This window comes from Lontra canadensis, unplaced genomic scaffold, assembly GCF_010015895.1.
Source record: "Lontra canadensis isolate GAN:19392208 unplaced genomic scaffold, GSC_riverotter_1.0 scaffold28, whole genome shotgun sequence".
NCBI classification, from domain to species: domain Eukaryota; kingdom Metazoa; phylum Chordata; class Mammalia; order Carnivora; family Mustelidae; genus Lontra; species Lontra canadensis.
Genome location: NW_022631022.1, coordinates 753,868 through 780,754, shown reverse-complemented (window position 1 = coordinate 780,754; position 26,887 = coordinate 753,868). Strand labels below are relative to the sequence as shown.

General features: G+C 47.6%; 1 protein-coding gene across 2 annotated transcripts in view; it reads left to right on the top strand.

The window, feature by feature from the left end:
• CORO2B (coronin 2B) overlaps window positions 1–6,169 on the top strand; it is a 128,181-nt gene extending 122,012 nt beyond the window's left edge. For both annotated transcript variants that reach the window (XM_032864604.1, XM_032864603.1), the window contains exons 9-12: window positions 102–214; window positions 538–628; window positions 837–976; window positions 4,171–6,169. In XM_032864604.1, coding sequence (XP_032720495.1) covers window positions 102–214; window positions 538–628; window positions 837–976; window positions 4,171–4,302 — 476 coding nt within the window. In that variant the 3' untranslated portion in view covers window positions 4,303–6,169. The remainder of the gene's footprint in view (window positions 1–101; window positions 215–537; window positions 629–836; window positions 977–4,170) is intronic.
• The last annotated feature ends 20,718 nt before the right edge of the window (window positions 6,170–26,887 follow it).

The window sequence follows — 26,887 nt, the reverse complement described above, 5'->3', positions numbered from 1 at the left end:
CCTGCTGCCCTGTGCATAGGTCATTGCCTCCTAAGTGCTCAGGGAGGAGGGGCGCTGCCGGGATCCCCGGACCCCATGGAGCTGCATGTACCTGTCCACAGGGGTCATGCCCAAGCACGGGCTGGACGTGTCGGCCTGCGAGGTGTTCCGCTTCTACAAGCTGGTGACTCTCAAGGGCTTGATCGAGCCCATCTCCATGATCGTGCCCCGGAGGGTGAGTGGGGCCGCGCTGGGCTTTGGAGGGACCCCCACATTGAGTCCTTGCTGGCTTACCACAGACTAAAACCTGAGGAACCCAGAAGAAGAAAGTCCTATGGACTGGGGTCTTCAGGCCCAATTTCGGGGGTGGCAGGGGAACAGATGGGCACCATTCTAGGGTGGGGACAGTCTGTCTTGCTGATGAATGCAGCGTGGGGATTCCAAGCCTGAGTGCTAAGGCTTGGGGGCAGGACAGCAGGACCACGGTGGCAGGTCAGCAAGGAGGGGCTGCCGAAGAGCAGGGGTTCTCTTGGTTCTCTTCTGCTCCCCCCTCTGCAGTCGGATTCCTACCAGGAAGACATTTACCCCATGACGCCAGGCACGGAGCCAGCTCTGACCCCCGATGAATGGCTGGGGGGCATCAACCGAGGTATGCCAGGGGTGGGCTCCCCAAGAGAGGCTTCAAGATGGCAGCTTTTGCCTTCAGTTTGGTTCACCCATTGCCCCCTTGTGTAGCCTCCTACTTGACCCCCCCATACACACACTCGGCCAGCTGTCAAGCATGGTGTGAATGAGAGATGCCATCCCTTGACAAGTCACCAAATTGTCAGCATGAACGTTTCCCTTGCCTTCCGTAGATCCCGTGCTGATGTCTTTGAAGGAAGGCTATAAGAAGTCCTCAAAAATGGTATTTAAGGCTCCCATCAAAGAAAAGAAGAGCGTTGTGGTCAATGGAATAGATTTATTAGAGAATGTCCCGCCCAGGACAGAGAACGAGGTAAGGAATATAAGTTATTACCTCCATGGGTCCTGGAAGAGCGAGACCTTTACATTTCAATTATGGGCTTCAGGCCTTTAAGCCGGCTGCATCTGGCGCATTTTTCTTTCTGTGACAAATACCATAAGTAGCCTGCTATTGGCTTCCATTGCCTCTGACCCCAATAAATAGAGGCTGGGTTACGCAGGGATATTGATGCCCCACACCCACCCCGGCCCTCACTAACCCACGCAGTCCCTCGTCTCATTCCAGAAAGGGGCTGTCATTTGCTGTTACAGGAGTTCTAAATTGCGGACTAACAGAGGGAAGCCTGGCCTCATGCCTTTCAGCACTGCCTTCCTCCCTGGCATTGTGGCAAAGACAGGGTCTGACAGCTCCCTGTTTGTTGGGGGAGAGGCTGTGTTTATGAAAGTACTTTGTGCCCGGTAGAATGGGGGCAGCTCATTCAGGGGCAGCCGTGGCTGGGTCTTACCCAGGCCTCCCAAAGTCTCCTTTGCACCATACCTCCAGACCCTGGTGCCAATACCAGGGGCCGAGTTTGGCTCAGGCCAGGGTTCACAGATGCATGCCCTGGGCCAGGATCTTGGCCTGATGCAGCTGAAGTAGAGAAGGCTACCTGGGCCCATCTGCATCTGAATCGGCTCTATCATCTCCCGGCTGGGCCCAAGCAAGTTTCCTGACCTTTCTCATGGTGAAGTGGAGACAGGAAATAACACATAGGAATAAGACAGGAAATTTCCTAAGGGTCTAGCACTCCTCCTGGCCCATACGAAATGCCCAGTGAGGCTTCCTGTATTAGTTATCTTTTGCTGTGTAAAACATCACCCCCAAACTTAGTGACTTAAACCCACAAACATCTATTATCTCCTAGTAGCTCAGAATGGATGCCTGTGGTTCAAGGTCTCTATGAGACCTTGTAGTTAAACTGGCAACTGGGCTGCAGCCACATCTGAAGGCTCAGCCGGGGAAGGATCTGCTGCCAAGTTCACTCACACGGCTGCTGAAAGGACTCATTTTCTCATGGGTTGTTGGACCGAGGGTCTCGGCTCCTCACAGACTTTCAGCCAGAGGCCTCCCTCAGGTCCTTACTGTATGGACCCCTCTGTAGGACAGCTCACAACATAGCAGCTGGCATCCCTCAGAGTGAGCAAGAGAAGGTGTCCAAGATGGAAGTCACAGTCTTTCTGTAACCTGACCTTGGAAATGACATCCCATCACTTCTGCCATATTCTATTCATTTGAAGCAAGTTACCCAGTCCAGCCCACCCTTGAGGGGAGGGGTAACACAGGGGCCATCTTAAAAGTTTCTTATCACAGCAATTTACGATTATCTATTTGGCATTTTCCGTTTAAAAAATATTTTTTTAATCACCTGAGAAGGTAGAAGGTACCTGAGTTGCTGGGATAGCCCCGGTGGGCCATAACAAGAGACTGAGCTCTGTTCTAGTACCCAGTGTGGGGAAAGCAGGGTTGAGCAGCACTGAAATCAAGTAACATTTTGCTACAACTTGTTTCTATGAACAGAAAAGATCCAGAGGGAAATTTTCAAGGGTCTCTGGGCAGGCAACATAGATGTCACAATCTGTCTGCACTAAAGCTTATGCACTTTGTTCTTGGGAAGAACTTAGCGGATTGGGAGCAACCAGTTAGAAAACTGGACTGTAAATGGTGGACACATTGTCTACATGGGAAGATAAACTGGTGGCTTGATACAGGGGAGGAGACTTAATACAACTCTGAATCTTACTAAAAATCAGTTCCTGGGGCACTTAAAATGAGTGGAATTTATGGTATCTGAATTACACCTCAATAACACTGTTTTGTTTTGCTTTTTTAAACAAAAGCTGACCAAAAGATTATGCAGAGGAATTTTCAGAACTTGGAAGCCACAGGCGTGTGTGGGATCATTGAGTGCAGGGGCAAAGAGTATATCATCCCTTCAAAAAGATGTAACCAGTACCAATTTGTTGGTTAAAAAAAAAAAAAAGTCAGTTAAAGAATCATCAAAATGATATATTCTTCAAACCATTAATTTTCCTTTGATGCATTAAGTAAATAGTGCTCACTTTGACAGCACATACACTGACACAGTAAAATAAACACATACATACATACATAAATCCCACTTTGATGCAGGACCAAGACTTCTCTTTGAGGAGATTCCTGGCTGGGAACCTGCTATGTTATTCACAAATAAATCACTCTTTTTTTTTTTTTTTTTTTTCCCAGAGCTGACCCCCATTTTTTCTTGCTTTAAGACAGATTTATTGGGGTATAATTTCCTGCTGGTAAAAGTCATCCTTTGTAGTGTGCGGTTCCGTAGGTTTTGACAAGCACATACAGCCTGGTCACCACTATGGGACAAGCAAGATATACACTGCTCCCCATCTCTTATGTTTACACGGCGGGCACCGAACTCAGGAGCAACTCCATTAGCATCCCCTTTATCTTCTAATGCGTGCAACTTAGTTTTCATGGGGACATTTTCAAACTATTTCATCAGTGTCTATCCTATCTCACTTAAGTATACAATTACAAGAACACGTGCAGTTCACACCCAGGAGTGTGAGGATCCCCACAAGTATGCATCAGGAACATTTAGTTCAAGGCTGGGGTTCCTCAAGGGGTCCGCTGTCTTGCAGAGCTCAGTGTCTTGCAGGCATCTGGCAGTCTGTTTTCTGGTGGAAGGGGTGAGAATTGGTTAATCCAGGGACTTGTCCCAGTGAAGGGCTGTCCGATCCCTCTGCTTTGCCCTTGCCCAACCCTCCCGGGAATCCCTGCACAGTGCGCACGTTGGCAGCTGTGACAGACACCCCCCCGCAGCCGAAAACCTGGCTTCCATTCTGTATCTGAGCTTCCTTAAGAAGAGAAGGATACAAAGCATTTTAGAAAGGTTCTCATTCACAATGGTAAATAAGAGTATTATGTTTGCACCCTTAAAAGGTGAGCTCAAGATATTTGGGAAAGTGGGCGGTGTTGGGCTCCCAGGGGAAGAAGGAGTCGTGAGCTGGGTCTGGAGAAGGGCATGCTGCAGGGACAAGAGCCTCTGGGGACACTAAAGCTGGGGGGAGGCCCTGGAGGACAAGGGCGGAGGCCACAGTGGGCGGGGGCAGGGCAGGCGTGACACCCACTCCCGAAATCGCCTTCTCACCTGCTCTCTCCCGCCCGCCACCGCCCCTCTCCGTCCTCCCCAGCTCCTCCGAATGTTCTTCCGGCAGCAGGATGAGATCCGGCGGTTGAAAGAGGAGCTGGCCCAGAAGGACATCCGCATTCGGCAGCTGCAGCTGGAGCTGAAAAACTTGCGCAACAGCCCCAAGAACTGTTAGCTCCCGGGCAGGGCTGCCTTCTAAGCTGACCTCTGATCTCTCCGCGGTTTCCACATGCCCCTTAACTTCCCCTTCTCCAGCGCCCCCAGAGACAGAACGGGGACTGGAGCTGGGGACCGCCTGAGGACGCCCACCTGCCACCTTGAGGACTGAAAGCTGCCCTTTGACCTCTCGACCTCCTGCTGGGAAAGTCCCCAGCCTCTCCTGGAGACCCACCGCTGGAGAACCCCCCCTTTCCCCGCCACCCCAGGAGCCTCAGAGGCCCCTTGGAGGGGTGAAGACCATGGACTCCTTGTGGGGTGACCCTCAATGGATCAGGGAGCAGAGGGCGAAGCCAGGACCCCAGTAGACAGAGAACTTGAACTTTTCCCCTGCCAAGGGACTGCAGGGACATCTCGGCTCTCCCTGCCGGGGCTCACAGCACCCTTGCTGTTGGCCCAGTAAGGGCTGGATTACAGGCCTGGGCTGTTCTGCCTCCCCTCCCTCCATCTCCCTCCCTTCCCTGACAGCCCCGCAAGCCTGGCTCACCTGACAAGGGTTGCAAGCAGCCCAGCTCCTTTCTGTCTCTTGCCCCCCTCTCTTGTCTTCAGGGAATTAAGAGGATTGCTCACCAAGGCCATAATGACCCCTTGCCTTCCCATGATTCTCTTCAAAGCTCTTGGAACACCCGTTTCCCGTTTAATTTGTGAGGTAGGCAGGGTAGGGAATAGGGTCCCCATTTTACGAAGGACAGAACTGAGGGTTGCAATGGGGAAGTGACTTACTAAGTCATCCAGAAGGTCAACAGTCAACCCAGGACCAGGACCCAGCATGTCCAGACTCCGGGTCCGGGCCCTTCCCCCCGCATCAAGATGCCAGTTGCATGGGGACATCCTCTGTGCCCACGTCTCTGTGGAGAATGAGAACTGGAAGCCACTGCTACCATCTGCCCAACACCAGTAGTGCCAACGTGCCACACTGCCCAGTTGAGGCCCTTCCCACCCAGTGCTCCCGGCCCCTGCCCTGTGCTCTCCCTCCCCAGGGGACTCCCTCCCGATGAGGCCCCTTCCCCCTGGAAGCCAGGGCTGAGAAGGGGGAGCTCGGCCCTGGGGAAGACAGGGCGGAAGGGGTCTGATCACTTCAGGGGCCGCTCTGCACCTGTCCCTCGCCACTTCCGTCTCAGCCACTTTCAGCCTTACACTCGTAGAAAGACCACAGCCCCTTATGTCCGTATAGCACTTTAAAGTTTACACGGTTCTTTGACCCGTAGGACCTCATTCAAGCCTCGCATCTGCTCCAAGAGGTGGGGAGCCTTCTCTCCATGCTGCCGATGAGGACACAGACGTGGCCCAAGGTCACAGGACTCTCTGAGATGCCATATTTCATCTGGTCTTCTACGCATTTTCTTTTTTGTTTCCTTATTTGCTCCCGTCATTTCCCACTATCCACAGAGTCTGTAAACACTGCTGTCAGAAAAGTCACGGTTCCGGGGGTGAGATCTGGCCTGGGGGTCAAGAAATGGGTGTCCACTCCTCTCTCATTAGCTAGGATCTACTAGATGCATTTTACCCCACACCTGCTTTTCCCGTGGCCACCCTCTAGAACGTCCCTCCATAGATGCCGGGGCGCCCTCAGCCCCTCCAGGTCACCTGGGCAGGGAAAGCCCCAGCCCTCAGGCTTTTCCTCCAAGAACCCTCCACCCTCTCGGCCAGCTACAGCAGGGTCTCCGGGCCCTCCGCCCCCTGCAGCTAGACAGTGTCTGCTCTCATCCCCTCCTCACACTTCTGGACCTTTTTTTTCTTCCCCCATTGACCTTTGTGGTCTTCTGTGATTATTTATGCTGCCTCCCAAGGATAGAATTGAAATAAAATGTTTTCAACTTATCCCACCTGTGGGCGTGACACTCTCATTTAACCCCGGTGGCCGTGGCGCTTGGTCACTGTGGTATCCTGATGGTCAGCCTCCCAGCTTCGACTCTGGCCTTTCCAGAACAACAAACCATGTCTGTACCTATGGAAACCACACTTCACACTTTGACAACAAGGCATCGGAACCAACACCACCGACATTTGGGGCCAGATAAGTCTTTGCTGTGGGGGCTGTCCTGTCACTGTAAGTCGTTCAGCCGATCAGATGCCACAGCAGCCCCTCCCCAGCTGTGACAAATAAAAATGTTTCCAGGTGTCACCCAGTATCCCCTAGGATATGAAAATCGCCCCCAGTTGGGGGCCACTGTGCTTCAGTTATTCGATGAGCATCTGCTCGGTATCCAGCCCTGGTTTGGGGTCTGGGGACACTGGTGTTTGACACTGGAATGATGCTTCCCAGTTTCCATCTACTTGACTCTTCTGATCTTCACAGCACCTCTACATGCTATGTTCTAATATTATTTCCATGTTCAAGAAGAGTAGTCAGCTCCAGACCAATGACATGCTCAAGGTCACTCAGCTGGCATGATGGGGAAGGCACACAAGGACGTAGATTTTCTGATCCCGAAGCTGGAGGACCACATGCTCCCAGTTCCCACCCCCCACCCCTCCCACCCCAACCAGACTCAGTGCTGGGCAGAATCTGGTCTGAGAGGGAGGGCTGGGGCCCATCATGAGGCAAGGGGTGGCAGGCAGGGACTGCCAGGCCACCGGGAGATACTCCCTCTCTCACCAAGACAGGGTCGTCATGGAGCAGAGTGGTCAGGCTGCACGTGGCAGGGTGGACACCACAGGAAACTCAGCAGAGCCAGAGGAAAGCTAGGACCGTCTTAGAAAAGAGGGCTGGAGAGGAAATGGCAAAGGGTGGGCAGAGGAGCGTTGGGCAGGACGCCGGAGGCAGGAGGGGTGGTCCAGGCTCAGTTCTGCCTCTGACTGCTATGTGACCTTGAGTAACTCGCTCCTCCTCTCTGGCCCTCACTTTCTCCTTCTATAAAATGGAGGACTAAGACCATTTTAGGGTCCCTTCCTGGTCTAACACTTCAGTTTCCTTTAGGCCAGCAGTTGAGAGAATGGGACAAATCACCAAGAGCACCCAGTGTCCAATTCAAGTAGTGCAAACCAGAATATGTCAGAAGCAAAATGGCAGAACGGCATCTTGTGGGGTTTGATTGCAGGAAAGGACTTTGGTCAAAGATGAGTTCGAACAAAGACACCTCTAGAGTTTTTGCTCTGGATCAACACACCAAGTCCTGGGCTTGAAAAAGAAATGTTAGGGTCCCAGAGAGTCCGGTTGTTGAGAGCTCCTGCTCCCGGCTGGGATGCTGAGAAAGACTCATTCTACCTTGACAGAGACATCCTCCTCGCCGGGTACAGGGGAACAGATGAATGGACAAGGAGAACTGTCTCCTGTATGCCTCTGTCCTGCTGAATCCCCAATTCTGAGCCCAGCTGGCCGGTTCTTTAATCACTACCAAAATCACAGCAAATTATCCAAGGTCAGGGTCAAATGTCATTTCCCCCAAGGAGCCCATTTCCCCAGCAGCATTGTTGAATAACCCATCAGTCCCTCGTTGGTTGTCTTTAGGTCCTTTAGTTCTCATATACTAGAAAACATTCCAAGCCTGGTCTGTGATGCTGATCCCTCTGCCAGCTGCTACTGCCTAGCCTACCATGTTGCTTTGGTGATTGTAACAATGCAGGAAAGCGAGCCCCTTTTATGGCTCTTTGAACCTGCTTCTATTGCCATGTTGCCCACCACTTACTTGCTCCTTCTTTGCTCCAGGTGAGGACATCTTAGGCTAAACTCCAGATCCTTCTCTTCTATGGAGAGGTCCCATCTGGGCATGCCTAGAACTCCTTGCCCTTCACCCCAGGCACCTACGTGAGTTTTCAGCAGAGTCCTACCCATGCTGAGTAGCTGGATCTCCTCAGTGCTGGGTGCTGGGAACCCAGAAATGGGAAGGAACCAGGCCTGCCCTTGAGGGACTCAGCCAGGAGTCCATCTGTGGGCATCGTGTCACCTCCTGGGACACAGAACCCCTGGAGACTGGAACGAGCTTCCCCTTCTGTTGGGGTCAGTGTGGGGTAAGTGGTTGTTTGGGGATTTGCTGTCACCTGGGTTCTCTTCCAGCCAGATTCCCGAGATTCTGAGACGGGCTTGAGGCATTTTTAGACTCTCCTGGTGCTAAGCAAAATATCCTGAGTTGCCCATGGACCACGTGGAATGTGGCTACTTCTTCACTCTGGGAAATGGCATCATAGTGAAAATACCCCCACCACAAGGCCCGTGCTTCCCAGCCTTACTGTCTGGAAGGGCCACACGCACTCACAGGGGCTGCCCAGAGCAGGAGCAGACACTTACCCTGACCACAGGAAGCATTACCAGATTGATTTCCTCCCCGGCGGGAGCACGGAGCAGGGAGGGGAAGAGGGCCCTGTCTGGGATGCTGGCAGAAGCTCCTTGTTCCCTGTGCACATGTGTTTCTATTTGGAAACCACCTGCAGCCTGTCTTTCCTTGGGATTTTAATTCGGTCACGAACATCAATGGGTCAGCCTTACTCGGCGCAGGTGATCAGGGCCAGGTCTGAGCAGTCCTAAGAAGCTCCTGGCTCTGAGCCCCTCCTTTACACCTGGCTGTCACACTGCCAGCTACTTCCCATTAGTAGATAGCCCCTTTGGATTAAGACTGCCTTTGCCAGTACCCTCTTCATAGACCTACGGGTCCCTGGGTTTGGGATGCTAGCATGAGCAGAGTTAACACACCTCATGAGGAAAACATGGGGCAGTGGAAAGGGGCGGGGCTCAAGTGGGAGGAGGGCAGTGGGGGCACCCTGGATTGAAATCTGGGATTTCAAGGTCACAGAGATGAAGGCAAGATTCAAAGAACAGGAAGAGTTTGCTGGGAGCCTGAATCTAGCCAGCAGGTGGCAGCTGATGGTCTTCCTATCAAGCCCATTTTTTCCTGAGCTGGGTCCCTTCTGCCACCTCCCACGCCACCCCAGAATTAATGATCCAATGGTAGGCACCAGGACTCCATGACAAAGCAGACACGCGGAAGAGCCAGAGTCTGAAATGCTCCAAGTACAGAAGAAGGGAAGCTCGAAAGGGCAGCCAGGCCCTCTCACTGCCCCAGCCCATTTGCCTCCAAGAAGCAGCCAGAGGAGGGCGCTCGCACCTCCTTCTTCCAAGGCCACCGGCCCTGAAGTGTGGAAAGAGACTGGATCTGGATTCTTGTGCGGCCCAGCCCCTGACCTGCTCTGTGACCTTGAGCAGCATTCCCCCGCTCTCCCCCTTCCCTTAGGGACAATGACAAGGAGGACCTGGAGAGTCTGCAATTCCAGGAGGCTTGGGCCTGAGGAGGGGACTGAAGGAAGAGCTGGGGACAGGAAGCCTGGGGAAGAAGAAAAGGTGGGGTGGGAGGAGCAGGGGTCCAGGCCAGACCTCTGCTGCCTGCTGGTGACAGCCCAGCCCAACCCTGGGGCTCACCAGTGCCGACCCTGCCAGTGCCCAGGAAGTTACTGATGAGAGTAACAGGCTCGGCCTGGGGCACAGGAAGAGGGGGGTCACAGCCATACCACGGAAGCCCTAAATTCTTGCTCTTGGCATCTGGGCTCCACTCGCTGCAACGAGGAGCCAAGGAAGGAATGGAAGCTGGAATGGACAGGTTCTTCCAGCTGCTGTGAGGGGAAAGAATCAGAGGGCAGCCCCGAAGCAGGGAGCCTGGCAGGGGCTGGTGAGACGTTCCAAGGAGTGGGGGACAGGGGGCACAGAGAGCAGTCAGGGCAGCCTTCAGAATGGACATCTGGGGTCAGGGGGCTGGGGCCGGGAAGAGGGGGATAAGGGCTAGGGAGGGGGATGTGGTAGAAGACCCCCCCAGGAGGGGAACCCGAGCTGGGGTGCCAACAGACAGGGTTGGCCCCAGAGGTGGGCACGGTGCTTCCTACCTCTGTTAAACCAGAGCCACCCAATAGGGGACTGAGAACAGCAGGACCGCTGGGCCCTGCTTAGCAAACGTCCTTTGGGTTAATTCTTTTTCAGTACCTGCATTTTTCCATAATAAACAAAATTTTTTTAATAAAAGAGGAGGGTTGGTTTTTTTTTTTTCAAGTTATTTTAAACACATGTAAAAGCTTGAGATTTGCCACCAACTGTTTGCCTTGGGATGAAACCTCCAGACTCTGAATGTTCAGTCTACCAGGTGTGGGTGCTGGGGCTTTTCCCACTATATCACCACGGCCCCCGGGGCCCAGAAGAGATGGCCCCTGTGAGTCGCTGGACGGGGTGAGCAGACTGAAGTCTGGCCACGTATTACTTCTGTCAGACACTTGGTGAATAGGGTCCTTTCCAGGAGGTTCCCAGCTCCCTGCCCCAGAGATGCAAGGCTCACACGGATGCCTCCAGAAGCAAGGGCGTGACGGATTTTCCCTGGGCCCCGGCTCAGCCTTCTCTGGATCCTCTTGATGCTGACTGGGCCTTTCTTGATCCCTCGAGGTCCAGTGCCACCCACTGACCTCCTCCCACTTGACCCCAAGTGCCCCCAATCCCTAATCTTGCCTGTGGAGGAGCGGGCTGGGCTGGCTCCTGACCCAACTTCAGCCTGCTGCAGCCTAAATCCCATGACCCGCCAATGAACCTTTCCTTCAAGTCGGAAGTCTTGGCTTTCAAGATTATTTATGGTCTCGGTCATGAATTTTTGAAAATCTGTTTGGAAACCCCAAAGCCCAGAGTATTGACTATGTGTTTATTCATGCATTCCGACTATCAGAATCCTGATCTTCCCTCAGGCAGTGAATGCCTCTCGCTGGGGCTGGGGGGAGGGGAGGTCCGTCGAATAGAGGCCACTTCTAGGCCACCTGAGTAAGGCAAAGGGCCCGCAGCGACCACTGAGCTGAATGCAAACAGGCTCATGAAGCGGCCCATAGGCCCTAACTGACCAATTACAACCAGGCACCGTTTCTAAGATTTCCAAAAAAGGGAAAATTCCATAGATCCCCATACTCCCTCACTCTGCCCCATGACTATAGCCCCTTGCCACCGCCTCATCAGTCTCCCCTCTGCTATCATGCCCACTGCTCCCTTGCAGGACATTCTACAAACTTCTTTTTTGTTCTGCCTTAGGTGAATGCACCGCCCCTGCCACCAGCCCTCATCCAGTTGCATACCCCATATTTGGGACCACCCCCCATCTGATCAGAGTGCCCCGCCCATCAGGGACTACAAAATCAACCACCGTTATTTCCAAAACCTATCCGCTCTACCCCGTACGATACGCACGCGAGTGCAAACACACACGTATATCACTGGATCATTCAAGTGGCCGGAAAGAAGATCGTACGGCCCTGGGAGAAATGTCATCAAGGACATGCAACTGGAGAACAGTGTTCTTTTGCTAAATTTCCGTCAACATCTGCTGGACAATGACATTCCATTAGGTGCCCGGGATAGAACACAGAGATACATACAAGTCATCGGCCTTGGGTTTATTGAGGGATGCAGACATGCGCACTAGGATTCACAATTCCGGGTAGTAAGGGGGGGTCTCAGAGCGGTACAGAGGAGCAATCAAAGCCTAGAAGACAGACCTCGTGGTGATAGGTAATCTGAGTTTGATTTTTTATTTATGGAGATATGATTTACATGGAACATCGTGTAAGTTTAAAGTACACACACCATCGCGTTAGCTAATACCTCCCTCCCTTCACAGAATTGTCATTCTTTTTCTTGGTAAGAACATTTAAGACCTAGTCTGTTAGCAGTTTTGAAGTATATAATATGGCATCATATTACAATATATTGTAATGCAATATTGTATACAATTACCCTGTATAATAAATGGCCCTTAGATCCCCAGAATTTATCTACCCTTTGACCAACATCTCCACAGCCCCCCTACCTGCCAGCTTCCAGTAACCACTCTTCTGCTCTACATTTCTACGAGTTCAACATTTTTAGATTCCATACAGAAGTGGTATCATATAATATTTGTCTTTCTCTGTCTGGCTTATCTCACTTAGCAAAAGGCCCTCAAGGTCCACCTGTGTTGTCACAAATGGCAGGATTTCTTTTTCTAGTAATGTGAGTTATTCAAGTGAAAGCAGTTTCCACTAGAGAAGGGAACAAGGCATTCCAGCCAGGGAACAGCATGTGCAAAGTCACAGAAGGGAACGGGCTGGCATCTGGCAGGGGAATGACAAAGGGCCTTGATTTTTTGCCGGAGCCAAGAAGAAGGCAGGCGGGTGGATGGTCTGCAGAGGGCCTTATGCTCAGGCTACTTATATGAAGTGCACTTTTAAGCAATGGAAAGCCTCGGGAGGTTTTTAAGCATCAGAATGATCAGTCAGATGAAATCTGCATTTAAGAAAAAGCAATGGGGAGGGTGGAAGAGAAAGACTAAAGGCAAGGAGGCTGGTGAGAAGCTTCTGGGAGTTCCCGGTGAGATATGAAGGGGAAGTGAATTTTCAGATCAGGAGCCGTCGGGAGGGAAGTGGGCTGCCGTGTATAGTAACACACCACACTGTGTTGCGGAGAATTAGATTAAAGGAATTATTCTTGGTGGGTCGTGACATCAATTTAGTGGGTTGCAACCAGCATGTTTTAATAGAATAGAATAGAATTAAGTAGAATAGAAAAGAAATATTGGTATGCATCACACAAATAAGGCTCAGTACCCAGGGAACTCTGTTCCGTAGTGTACATGTGCATACTGCTCTTCGTGTGTGTGAGGCAGGAGGGGGAGGCGTGGCATGTGTACTGAGATGCAAAGCAAAAGACGGGTTTTTCTTTGTGGGTCGCCATCAACCACATTTGCAAGCCACTGATCTAGAACACGCTAATGGTGCAAAGCAGAGAGTAATTGCCAGTGGGATTCCCAGGAGAGAGAGATTCAATCCATGTGTGGCTGTCAGGGATGGCTCCCCAGAGGGTGTTGTGGAGTGGGGATTGGGCCTCTGAGGAGATTGGGGGAAGGATGGGAGCAGGGGAGGGAGCGTCCAAGGTGGAGAGAAGGCCTTGAGCCGTGGGTCCGCAGCCATCCTGCTGGAGCCTTCCCCAGCCTCAGCCCCTTCTAACAGCCTCGAGATGGTTATCTCAGGGGGATGACAGTTGGTCTCAACACAGAAAGGCATCTGCTGACAGCTCCTCTTTTCCTCCCGCTCTTCTGCAAAAGCAATCTGGCAAATAATCCACGTCTCTTTTGACCTCGTCCACAGGAGTATCAAGTTCATTCTCCAAACAGTTCACCTAACAAACAAGGGACATTTTCCATGGTCAGGAAAACTCTCAAGGGGAAGAGAACCGAATGAGCGGGGATCTGGGTTCAAGTTCGGGCTCAGAAATGCATTCATCCGGTCAATGACCACTTCTAAACTCCATTTTTGCCCATCATAAAATGAGCACATCGGAACCACCCATCCCTTCTCCCAAACCTGTGAGCACCAAATCGAATGACAATGGGGTCACACCTAACTTACCATGAGTGCAGACCAATTACTTTTCCCACTAGCCGGAAGGCCCAACCTAAGGTCAGATCTCACAAAGAGTAAACACAATTTGGCAAACTTGTCATTGTTGTAGCAGATAAGAGAAGCTATTACTTTATCAGCTGACACCAGAGTTCCTTTTAGGGAAGGAAATGTCTTTGTTTGGGAAAATACCTTGATAGGCCCCTTGTGGGAGTAGAAGGTGAGGCTCTGAGGACAGGGGTGGGGAGGGAAAAGACAAAGAGAACTAAATAACTCCGCCAAGGCCGTGAACAAGAATTTGAGGATGAGGAAGAACAAAGAGAAAAAAAGGAAAACTAAGCAAAAAGTTCAAAGACTAAAAGTGGAAAGTTGGGGAAGCTTTTATTTTTAAGCTTTTTAAAACTTTTTATTTATTTTTGAGAGAGACAGCATGTGCACAAGCAGGGGGAGGAGCAGAGGGAGAGGGAGAGAGAATCTCAAGCAGACTCTGTGCTACATGTGGAGCCTGACCCAGGGCTCGTTCCCAGGAAACCAAGAGTCGGATGCTTAACCAACTGTGCCCCCTGAGGTGCATACACACACACACACACACACACAATTAAATATTAAATAAATTAAATTATATAAATAAATTTTTAATAAATTAAAAATAGATATATATTTTTTAAAGCGAGATCTCTGACTGCAATTCTGCAATCCAGCCCTCTCTCCAATGTAATCCATTGCCCGGATCACTAACGAATATCCATTCCACAAAGCTACCTCATGGGAGCAGGGTCAGGGGGCGTCAAAGAGAAGGGGTTGTGTTCAACTCTGGGGGCGGTTCTGGGATAGAGATAACGGGGTGGCCACAATTCAGCAAAGGAAGACATTGAGAGTCAGAGGTGACACTGAGAAATCCAAATCCAAGGAATTAACAGAAATCTTGGAGAAGGCCTGGGTTTTCCCGGCGCTGGGAGGTGGCTTTCCGACCAATCCCGTGAAGAGTGGAGGTGTTAGGATGAGCACAGTAGGTAACTGAGACCCTCAACCATCCGATTCTGATCACAAGAACCATTTTTCCAGGCTTCTCTCTGGCTGAAGTCAGTATTCTTTGGCTAGGATTGATTGAACTTCAGTCATAATTTAAGAATCAACCACGCAAGAGAGTACGGCGGCTTTTATCTTCTCTTTTCTGACTGTAGCCTGACCAGTATATGCTCTGGGAAGTATTAATTCAATGCAGGTAGGTGCTTCCTTTACGATAATAACCCAGTGTATCTGCATGCTATCTGAAATTCTTCACCATCGTAGCTCATTGAATATTGGATCTTCACAATAACCCTACGAAGCAGGAAAGACATGGATTATCAATTTCATGTTAATGATGAGAACACTGACGCCAAAAGAATCAAAAAATTAAATAGGTATGAGGAACAATTCCAATCTTAAGGAATGTCAGATTGAAAAAATATAAATGCATGAAAAGCCAAAGAACAGCATTAAAGAAGTAGGAATAAATATAAAAATAAATGTTATTGGGGTGACTTGGCTGGCTCACTAGGTAGAGCATGTGACTCTTGATCTCAGGGTTGTGAGTTCGAGCCCCACGATGAGTGTAGAGATTACTTAAAAAAAAATCTTTAAAAAAATTAAAACTAAAAAACGTTGTGAGGAAGAACACAATTGCTGGAAAAATGGTAGAGGTCATTATGCATCCAAAAATCACAGTAGGGTCAGCTCAACCTTCTCATGACCCCACCCATTTCTGGCCAACCTCACGACCTCCCAAGGACTTCATTGTCTCCATCAAGATCACCATAATAGCTTCCTTACTAGTCTCTCTGACTCCAGGCTTATTATTATTTTTTTTTTTTAAAGAGAGTGAGCATACAAGGTGTCAGGGATGGGGAGAGGGAGACAGAGAGTCTTTTTTTTTTTTTTTTTTTTTTTGAGACAGAGAGTCTTAAGTAGGCTCCACACTCAGCGTGGAGCCCAATTCGGAGCCTGATCTCACAACCCTGAGATCATGACCTGAGCCCAAATCAGGAGTCTGATGATGCTTAACCGATGAGCCATCCAGGTGCCCCTCCAGGCTTGTTTTTCTTTGTTTTCTCCAAACAGGATGAGCTTTATAACATGCAAATTCACTCCTTCCCTCCCCTCCTTACTCTTCAGAGGGCTCCCCGCTGCCCTAATCTCAAGTAGATCTCTTCAGCCTCATCTACCTGTCTGTCTTGGTCTGGTCCTCTCATCTCCCAGGCCTCCTCTCTTGCCAGTTGTTGCCTGAAATCCTCTGCTCCTCAGACCCTGCTGTGTAATAAGAAAAATAGCTGGGCTTTGTCACTTTTCCTGGCACAAAGTTCCTAAAACATCTGGGATTTCCTGGGTGAGAGGAGTGTCTTTTCTTCTTCATAAGAGGTCCCTTCCTGTCGCACCTGAGCTTACGCTAATGAAGTGACTTAGAGTGGGGCCACTAGATTGCCTCAGGATGGGGCTGGTCACCGGAAAGACCCAGTGATCAGAAGGTTGGAACCTCCAGCCCCACTCGCAACCTCCTGGGAGCTGGGGAGGGGAGGCTGGAGTTGAGGTCTATAGAAACCTGGATAAGACCCTGGGAGAATTGTGTTGGGTAAACACACTCCGGTGTTGGAAGGGTGGTGCACCCCAACTTCCTTCCTTCCTTCATTTTTTGATTTTAAATATTACATTGATTTACTTAACAGAGAGAGAGAACAAGTATGAGCAGTGGGGGAGAGGAGGAAGCTCACTCCCCACTGAGCAGGGAACCTGATGTGAGGCTCCATCCCAGAACCCTGGGACCGTGACCTGAGCCGAAGGCAGACGCCCAACTGACTGAGCCACCCATGCGCACTGCCCCCCCAACTTCGTTTAGACAGAAGTTCCTGTGTAATAAACTATGGAAGGTAAGTAAAGTGCTTCCCTGAGTTCTGTGGACTGATCTAACAAATTCTCAAGCCCAAGGGGATGGGAACTCCCAGTTTATAGCTAGTGAGAAGTATGGGTGATGTGAGACTTGGTAACTGGCATCAGAAGTGGGAGCAATCTTTTAGGACTGGGCCCTTCCGCTGTGGGGTTTGTGCGAACTCTGGTTAGTTTCCGAATCGACAGCAGCGGGTGGTGGAGAATCGGTCAGTGTCAGAAAACATCCCAGACAGATGGTTGTTCTGTTTTGCTTTCCCAGTTTCCTGAGCTGTGACCCCAGGCCCACAGCCTCCTGGCCTTTGTACCCATCATCCCTTCTGCCTGCGTCACTCCTGCCCACACTCCTGGTATGGCTAATGGCATTCCATCCTTCATGTCTTCCTTCGATGCCCCCTCCCAGGAGAGGTCCTTCCTATCACTATGTACCGAAGCACCTACACCCTGCTCCTTCCTAACACCTTTGACTTCCCCTTCTACGACTGTCTTCTCCAAGAGCAAAGGTAGCTCTGTAACTCGCTGACAAGTGGGCCGCGTCTGTCTGTCTGTCCAGCTTCTCATCATTTCCAGCACTTCTCACTGTGCCTAGTGTGTTGCAGACACTTAAGTATATTGGGTTGAAATGAATGAATGGATGTAGGAATTCAGGAAGAAAACAAAGCAGTATAATTGGAGGTGGTCAGGAAAGAGGTAGGCTAGGACTTGAATGACAAGTGGAGAAGCTCCGGCAGCCACCTGATACATCAGTGAAAAACCGTGGCTCCTTCTTCCATCCCAGGAGGCAGCTGCGGTGTGGAGGACAGAGCACTGAACTAGGAGAGAGTTAAAAAAAAAATTAAGTGATATAAAAGCACTGACAAAATATAGATTATTTCTTTGGCCCCAAGTGTGTATGTATGCACAAACAATATTCAAAAAAGAGGAAGTGGTTGAAAAATGCAAAAAATAAGAAAGAATAATAGTGTGGCAAATAAATAAAGTCACGCGTCCCTCCAGGGCAAAGGTTGGCCAGGTTTGCTTGCATCTTATTCAATGTTGGATTTATTTATTTTAAAACATCTCTATGGGGATGCCTGGGTGGCTCAGTCCGTTAAGCATCTTCTTTTGGCTCAGGTCATGATGCCAGGGTCCTGGAATCGAGCCCTGCATTGGGCTCCTTTCTCAGCGAGGAACCTGCTTTTCCCTCTGCCTGCCGCTCCTCCTCCTTGTTCTCTCTCTCCTCTGACAAATAAATAAATAAAATCTTAAAAATGAATAAGTAAAACAGCCATATTGAGACATAATTGATATCAGAGGATTATACACACATTTAATACATACAATTTTATGGGTTTGGACACATGCGAACACTCGTGCTGCATTTATCACAAGCAAAGTAACAGACCTATCTGTTGCCTCCCTAAGTTTCCTATATGTCCCTCTGTTTGTTTCTTTGTTAATGATAAGAACACTTAACACCCTAATCCTGACTAAAAGTCACGAGAGTGACTTCCAAGCAACCTGTAGGTGACAAGAACAAAATCAAATAGGGAAGTTCTTGGTCCCAGGGGCCCAATGAGATGCTAGATTCCAGGAAGTGATGTAATCCAGGAAGTGACATATTTCACAGAAAGATGCAATCCGGGAAGTGGTGTTTGAGTTCCAGTCAAAAGTGTAGGAGGCAGACATCCTTGCTGAGGCTCGGCATAGGGATCTACCAAAGCAAAGAGCTCAGGGTAAGAGGCAAAGCTTTGCAGGAGATGCAGGGGCTGTGGAGGAAGAAGATGGGGCTGGATGTACCACTCCCCAGGGAGGTGGCAAACTCCAAGCCCAGGACTCCCCACCAACAAGCACATTCATGGGATGACACAGGACCAGGAAGCAGGCTTCTCCCAGGCTCTGTATTTGCCCATTTTCATCATGAGGGAAGAACAGATGAAAAGAACAGACAGTTTAAGTACTTCTGTAAAGCAGACAATATTTTAACTAAGTAACGAAATGAAGAAAACAAACGGAAAAAGGAAAAGAAGCACAAATAGCAAGTATCCTACCAGTGAGGCTGGGCAGTGATGGAAAAGATCTCAAAGAAGATGAAAAATTCTGTCCCTTCTTGCTGCAAAGCCTTGGGTCTGACTCCCAGCTGAGGGACCCCGACCATAGCCAGAGACCGCAGATTCCTCTGGCTTCTGGATGCAAAGGGAGTTCATAGGTTCAGGAATTTCAAGAAACCCCTTCCAATCACCTGCAAGCTAATTGCATAATTATCTCACAGAATAACAAACAGGAGACTGAATTTTAGGGCAGTAAAATGGGGTCCCCGAGATACAGGAAACCACATTTTCAGATCAACCATAAAGGAGGAGGTCAAACTTTCACTCCTGAAAAAAATTTCCAAATATTCCAGAAAACTCAGGTGAAGAATGAGAGAGAGAGAAAAGGAAGGAAGAAGGCAGGCTTGCAAAATTAGGATCCCCTGCCAGACGCTCCATCCAGAGTCGGAAGCTATGCAAGGTCGGAGGGTCAGGTATCCTGAAACATTCTTCCTGCTGAGACATCAGAGCACACTTTTTTTTTTTTTTTTTTTTTAAACAGAGCACACTTCTTTATGAGAAGATGAAACTTTACTCCTTTCTCTGCTTTCCTGGTACAGAGCCGATTCCTTAGACATTCCCTTTACACCATCTCAAATGCTCTTTTTCCAAAGATCAAACCATCATTTTTCCATGACACTCCTCTTCCCTGGAAAGCTCAAGATCCCATCTCTCTTCCCAGAAGCCTGAGCTGACCCTGCACCAGCCTCAGAGAGGTACGCAGGGGCGCCGGGCTGTCTTGAAGCCAGACTGCCTCCCTCTGGGTCAGCCGCGCCTTGCTCTCCTGACATCAGCAATGACTCCCCACTCACCAGTGTGCACCCAGGCCTCCTCCACCATCTCAGCCAAGACTGCACCTTTCAGAAAAGGGATTCCCTTTAAAAGGATCGCTCATAGACACCCCGCACATCCTCGTGAAAAATATCTTAAACTTTCCTTTAAAGAGTTTCAAATCGGCTTGAGAAGATTCTAGGGAGTAAAAACTTAGAAGTCTTGCTAAAAAGAAAACTAAACTATATCTTAATTATTTAAAAACATTCATATTTGGTAAGTGACCTTAGTAAGCGATCATGCCCAGTTATTGCCCAGGAACACAGTCGTGCAGCTCAGTGCTATTTATCCCTGAATATGGGTTGGTTCTTTTTTCTCACGGTGGCCACATGCACCTTCACATCCAGTCACTTTGGGTGTTTCTGACGATGCTGGTGCAGGAATGAAGTCAAATGTCAGGAATCTGGAATGAAATGCCTTTCTAAACCAATAACAAATCTGGTATAAGAACACAGGCTTCGTAGAAAAGATTCAAATAATTTGCAAGTGTACAAAGCGAAGTCCCCCTTCCCTTCCCCTCTCTCACACCCAGGGGTGGTTAGAGCGAATATCCTTAATTGTTTAATTATCCTTCCAGACATTTTAATATCTATCTATCTGTCCGCCATCTGATCGATACATCCCATAATCACATATATCGAAATGTACTCGTGCCATGCAAACTGCCCAGCGGTCTCTCTTTTCATTGTTTTTAACAAGACAATACAGGATGGATATAGGTTGAGGTTGTTGTATAGAAGATTTACTTCATTCATTATCATGGCCACACTATCTCCCACAGTGCGGGTTTGTAACAATATAAACTAACTACTTCGGGAACTCCAGGCTTCTCAAATATGTTTCTACAACTTCCAAATAGGGTATTTGTATGATGCTGAAGAGCACAAGAGTTGTACTGGGCTGCTCGGGTCTAGCCCTGTACCAGCCGCTGGAGTTACCAGCTCTGGGTCTCAAGCCTTTGTATCTTTAAAGCTGGCGAGCAGAGCCCCTACCTCGCAGTGCTCTGCCCATCAGACACGTTAACATCAGTTCACCTGCACATCCCAATTGCCCTTAGTATTATCTGCACCTTTGCAACCGGTGCTGGTATTTCTGAAAGGTAGCTTTCTAGAAGTCGGATCTAAGAGATTGACCAAAACGCCTTTCGAGAAGTGTAACCAATTTGCATAACCACCAGGAATATAGGAATGTCCTTCCTCCCTTACCTCTGTGGTGACACTCTTCCAATTCCACTCTCGGACTTCGATTTCAGATCTATCCTTCTCAGACATTTCTGAGTTTGAGTTGGTGTGAAGCAGCCTGGAAATTTAAACTGGAGCTTAGAACACCTGCCAAAATTTCAAATACCTGTGCTCCTTCATCCAGCAGTGCCGATTCTGGGAACTGATCCTACAGACATGCGAACAGACTTGCCAAAGGACATGTCTACAAGGTTATTCATTGCGGGATTGTTTGTAACAGACGGGAAACTAACAGGAGACGTTAAGTAATTGATGGCTCACCCCCACAATGGATTACTATACAGCCATCTTTTTTAAAAGGAGAGAAGCTGTCTTTATACCAATAAAGAACAGTATCCCAGATGTATTTTTAGGTGAAAGCAAGAGTATAATAGCTAATACTTGGAGCCCACATTTCATCAATTCTAAAATGTGCATTTTTTTCACTTTGTTAAACATTTTTGAGACAAGGATGCGTTATAGTCAAAGGCATGTCATAATTTAATTGGAATGGTTTTTCTTTTGTAGCCCATGAAATAACGATGTCTCACAATCCATGGAGTCTTGGATCTGATGAAACATAGTAGTGCTTACCAGGCCCAAGGCATCCTTCGTTTCAGCCTCACCACAACCCTGGGAGGATAAGTACTATTCTTTTCTACACTTTACAGGTAAGGAGATGAGATTTGACCTTGGGCCGTCCTGCTCCAGAGTCCATGACCTTAGAATCCTGATACCATACCTCCCTGTGATGACAGCACCACGTGTCCCATATAGAGGACTCCCCGAGAGCCAGGCCCTGCCCTAAATGCTTCTTACCTGTATTTGCTCATCTAAACCTGTTACCATATGAGACAGATACTAGTATTGTCTTCATTATACAGAAGAGGAAACTGAGGCACTAAGAGGTTAGGAAAGTTGCTTAAAGCTACACAACTGATGGGTTGAGGAATTGGGCTCTGGCTTCAGGAGTCATGCTTCTAGCACTCTTTATGCTGCCTTTGTATAAAAAGAGGGGGTTATAATGATCTACTCATATTTGCAAATTGGCATCTTAGAAGACGTCAAAGAAGCAGTTACAAGTGTATCAGTAGGGTAGTAGGCGGGAGCTGAGCAACTGGGGAGGGGGTGGGAAACAAAACTTCTTACTTCTACCTTTTTGTTTGATTTTTTACTCCTGGCAGTGTATTACCCCCTTTAAACTGAGTGCAATGACAATTTTACCTTCGCTTTAAATTAATACACCGTGGTGGGAGAGAAGTGGTCCTAAGTATCCTGTGAATCAGATTTCGCTGTCCATCTGCTCTTTTAATATCTCTATCTTTTAAGCCTCAGAAGGATTTTTGTTTTATTGTTATTAAAGGAGCAAGGGAAAACCATCAATCCTCATCACCGTGATTTCAAGGCTTGTGTCCTATCCTAACACGCATCCGTGGCTCTGCCAGACCATGCCAATACAAGATGGCAGCCCATAACCACGCATCATCCCACCCTTTGACCGCTTTGTTCTAGCTGGTGAACAATGGAGTCACGCAAACATCAGCTGTGTTGTGTATTGATTTCTTAAAGTCTTTTAACTCAATATGACATCCAGTGTATAGAGCCCTTGACTCGCCTGACAGTTTTCTCCATCATAATTCAGACAATCTGAATCTCTTGAATATCTAGGTTTCCCCCCAGAATCCTGCCTTGAAGGATGGAGACTTAGATTGCCTTGTATTGATATGACACAGTTGTGGCCTCAGCTGTAAAGTGAATTTTACAAACTCCTTGGCTTTCCAGCAAAGATATAAAATATCTCCTTTTGATTTGTATTTAGTTTTTGAAGCTTGCCTGCTATTACCTACATGAAGGACATGATGGGGGCGGGTGCCTGGCTGGCTCAGACAGTAGATCACATGACTCTTAATCACAGGGTCCTGAGTTCAAGTCCTACATGGCACATGGAACCTATTTAAAAATAAATAAATAAATAAATAAATAAATGCAAATAAATAAGTACATGACATGATACATTTTGGGGGTTTTTAGAAGATTTTTTTTATTTATTTGAGAGAGAGAGAGAGAGCACAAGCAGGGGGAGCTGCAGGCAGAGGGAGAGGGAGAAGCAGACTCCCTGCTTAGTAGGGAGTCCTACATGGGCTCTATCCAAGGACCCCAGGATCATGCCCTAAGCCCAAGGCAGTTGCATAACCAATTGAGCCATCCAGGCAGCCCCATTTTGGTTTTGTTAAACAGTGGAGTTGGTAGTTCAGCACCCCACCCAGATGCTTCGGGGGCTGGGTAGAAGGCAGCTATCCTTCCAATGTCAGTCTTTCCACATGCTATTCTAGCTTGAGGCGAGAATACCTGGATTCTGTTTCTTTCTAGATAAAGTCCTAAATAATCAGCTAATATGATTCTAGTATTCCTAGATCAGGGCATACTGTACTCAAAGGACTCAGGGCTTGCTGTAGATTTCCTAAGCCATCAGAAGAGACCTCAGCAAATGCCTTTTTTTAAGAGAGAGAGCAGGAACAGGCGGAGCAGAGGGAGAGGGAGAAGTAGACTCCCCGCTGAGCAGGGAGCCTGATGTGGGGCTCGATCCCAAGACCCCGGCATCATGACCTGAGCTGAAGACAGATGTTTAACTGACTGAGCCACCCAGGCACCTAGCGAATGCCATTTTTTAGGATTCCTGGTGAAGCTATAAAATGAAGAAATGCCCAGATGGGGCCACAAAATTATGGCATATTTAAAACATATACATTTTTAAGTCAGTCCTTTGAACAAAAAAAAAGCAGAAATAGGGGCGCCTGGGTGGCTCAGTGGGTTAAAGCCTCTGCTTTCGGCTCAGGTCATGATCCCAAGGTCCTGGGATCGAGCCTCACATCGGGCTCTCTGCTCAGCGGGGAGCCTGCTTCCCCCTCTCTCTCTCTCTCTCTGCCTGCCTCTCTGCCTACTTGTGATCTCTCTCTCTGTCAAATAAATAAATAAAATCTTAAAAAAAAAAGCAGAAATAACAAAAGGTAGTTGTACTAATTAGGAGATAATTACAGAGTTTATAAAAATATTAACTCATAGCACATGATCAGCAGTGTGGTCCAGGGAAGGGCCACGGTTTTGAAGGCGCTGGATGAATATCTTCTCTCAGTTTGTTGATGTGTTTCTGTGGTTCTGTGTATAATCTCATTTGGAAATAAGATTAAAATTCTATATTTACAATGGTCTGTTCCTGTGAGGCCTGGGGGAATTCAGCGTAGTTCTTGAGGCAGGAGAGAATTAGTCCTACAAAATAGAAATTAGAAGAGTCCTGACAGTACTTCTGCTCTTTGGCATAAGTTCTGCAAGGATTGGTATAAGCCAGCTTTGAATTGGCATATCAGAGTTACTAGGATTCATTTATATTTTTTGTATTAATTTGTTCACCCAAAAGACGGCATGTAGGGAGTAAAGTAAGTGAATTCAGCAATGCTACCTTGTCTTTGCACTTTTAGATTCTTTGCATTATGGACAACTAAGAGTTCACTATATTTTTGTATGGGTATTTAATTAGAATTGTCATCACCCATTTTCTATTTTAAAGAATCTCTTTAGAAAGAACGGCTCCCATGTAATGGCTACACGCAAAAAAATGGAACAGGACCACTGGCTGACATCGTATACAAAGGTAAATTCAAAGTGGATTATGGACCTTAAATGTGAGACCTGAAATCATAAAAATCCCAGAAGAGAACACAGGCAATAATTTCTCTGACATTGACATTGGCCAACTTCTCTCTAGAGGGTTCTCCTGTAGCAAGGGAAACAAAAGCAAAAACAAACTACTATAAAAAAAAAAATATCAAAATAAGAAGCTTCTACACAGAGAAGGAAACAATCAACAAAACTAAAAGGCAACCTATAGAATGGGAGAAGATATTTGCAAACGACATCTCCGATAAACGACATCTCCGATAAAGATATTTGCAAACGACATCTCCAACATCTCCGAACTCAACACCCCCAAAACAAATCATCCGATTTAAAAAATGGGCAGAAAATTGACAAAAAACAAACATTTCTCCAAAGAAGACATCTAGATGGCCGACAGACACATGAGAAGATGCTCAGCATCATGCATCACCAGGGAAATGCAAATCACAGCTACAATGAGGGAGCCCCTCGCACCTGTTGGAAGGGCTGACATCAAAAATACAAGAAACAGCAAGTGTTGGAGAGTATGTGGAGAAGAAGGAACACACATGCTCTGTTGGTGGGAATGCAGACTGGTGCAGCCACTACAGGAGATAGTATGGAGGTTCCCCAAAAAGTTAAAAATGGAATTACCCTGCAATCCAGCAATCACACTACTGGGTATTTACTCCAAAAAAATACAAATGCACTGATTCAGAGTGATGCATGCTTAGAGCAGCATTATGTACAATAGCCAAATTATGGAAGCAGTCTGTGTCTGTTGACTGATGAATGGATAAAGAAGTTACGGTGTATGTATACATGGACTATTACTCAGCCATAAAAAAAAAATCTTGCCATTTGCAACAACGTGGGTGGAGCTAGAGTGTATAACGTTAAGTGAAATAAGCCAGATGGAGAAAGACAAAGGCCCTATGACTTCACTCATATGTGGGATTTAAGAAACAATACAATGAACAAAGGAGGCAAAAAAGAGAGAGACAAACCAAGAAACAGACCCTTAACTATAGAAAACAAACAGATGATTATGAGCAGGTGGAGGGGTGAGGGGATGGATGAAATAGGTGATGGGGATTAAGGAGGGTGTTTGTTGTGAAGAGCACTGGGTGTTGTCTGAAATTGTTGAATCACTATATTGTACACTTGAAACTAATATAATACTATATGTTAACTATACTGGAATTAAAATTTAAAACTTAATAAAAAAGGGGTGCCTGGGTGGCTCGGTGGGTTAAAGCCTCTGCCTTTGGCTCAGGTCATGATCCCAGGGTCCTGGGATCGAGCCCTGCATCGGGCTCTCTGCTCAGTGGGGAGACTGCTTCCTCCTCTCTCTGCCTGCCTCTCTGCCTACTTGTGATCTCTCTGTCTGTCAAATAAATAAATAAAATCTTAAAAAAAAAAAGCTTAATAAAAAAAAAAAAAAAAGGAGAGGCCCTTGGTGGCTTGGTCAGTTAAGCATCTGACTCTTGAGTTAGCTAAGGTCATGATCTCGAGGTCATGAGATCCGCCCTCAGTGGGAGTCTGCGAGAAGTTCTCTCTCCTTCTGGCCCTCCCCCTGCTTGCTTGTACTCTCTCGTTTTCAAATAAATAAATAAATCTTTAAAACATCTTAATTTAGAAAAAATAAAATATAGCTCCTGTGCAAGTATCAATTAAAAAAAAAAAGCAGGAGGGGCTATATTCTTATCAGATAAATTGAACCTCAGAGTTTAAGAATTTTATCAGGAACATTACACAATGATAATGGGACCTATCTACCAAGAAAGCATAGCAGTCCAATGTGGGTGCTCACCAACCACAATACTGCAAAATATGTGAAGCAAAAACTGATAGACATAGTGGAGAAATAGACGTATTCACCCTTGGTGTTGAAGACAGCAATACCCCTTTCTCAACAACTGATTGAATGAGCTGGCAGATGAGTAAGGATAGGGAAAAACACAATACGCAGGGGGACCTCACGGACATTTTTAGAACATTCCACCAAAAACAGCAGAGCAGACATTCTTTTCAAGCACTCATGGAGCCCATATCGAGATATACCAGGATAGGCCACATACTGGGCGGTCAAACAAGCCTCCACAAATCTAAGAATTAAAGGCATTCCGAATTTGCTCTTTGAACAGAACGGAATCGAAATAGATAAAGAAAAGGTACCGGTGAAATTTTCAAGCAATTGGAAACTAAACAACACGCGACTATAAAAATCCACGGGTCAAAGAAGATCATACGAGAGAGATTAAAAAAAAAAAATACATTGAACTGAATTCAAATAAAAAAAAAAAAACAACGAAATTTGTGGAATTCAGGTAAAGCAGCGCCAGGAGGGAAATTTAAGCACTCCATGCATATATTTGAAAAGAGGGAAAATCCCAGACGAGCGATCTAAAACCTTATGTCAAGAACCTAGAAAAAGAACAAAACAAACTCAAAGCAAGAAGGATGTAAGAAAGATGAGTAGAGAAACCAATGAGATTGAAAGCAGAAAATAGAGAAAAAT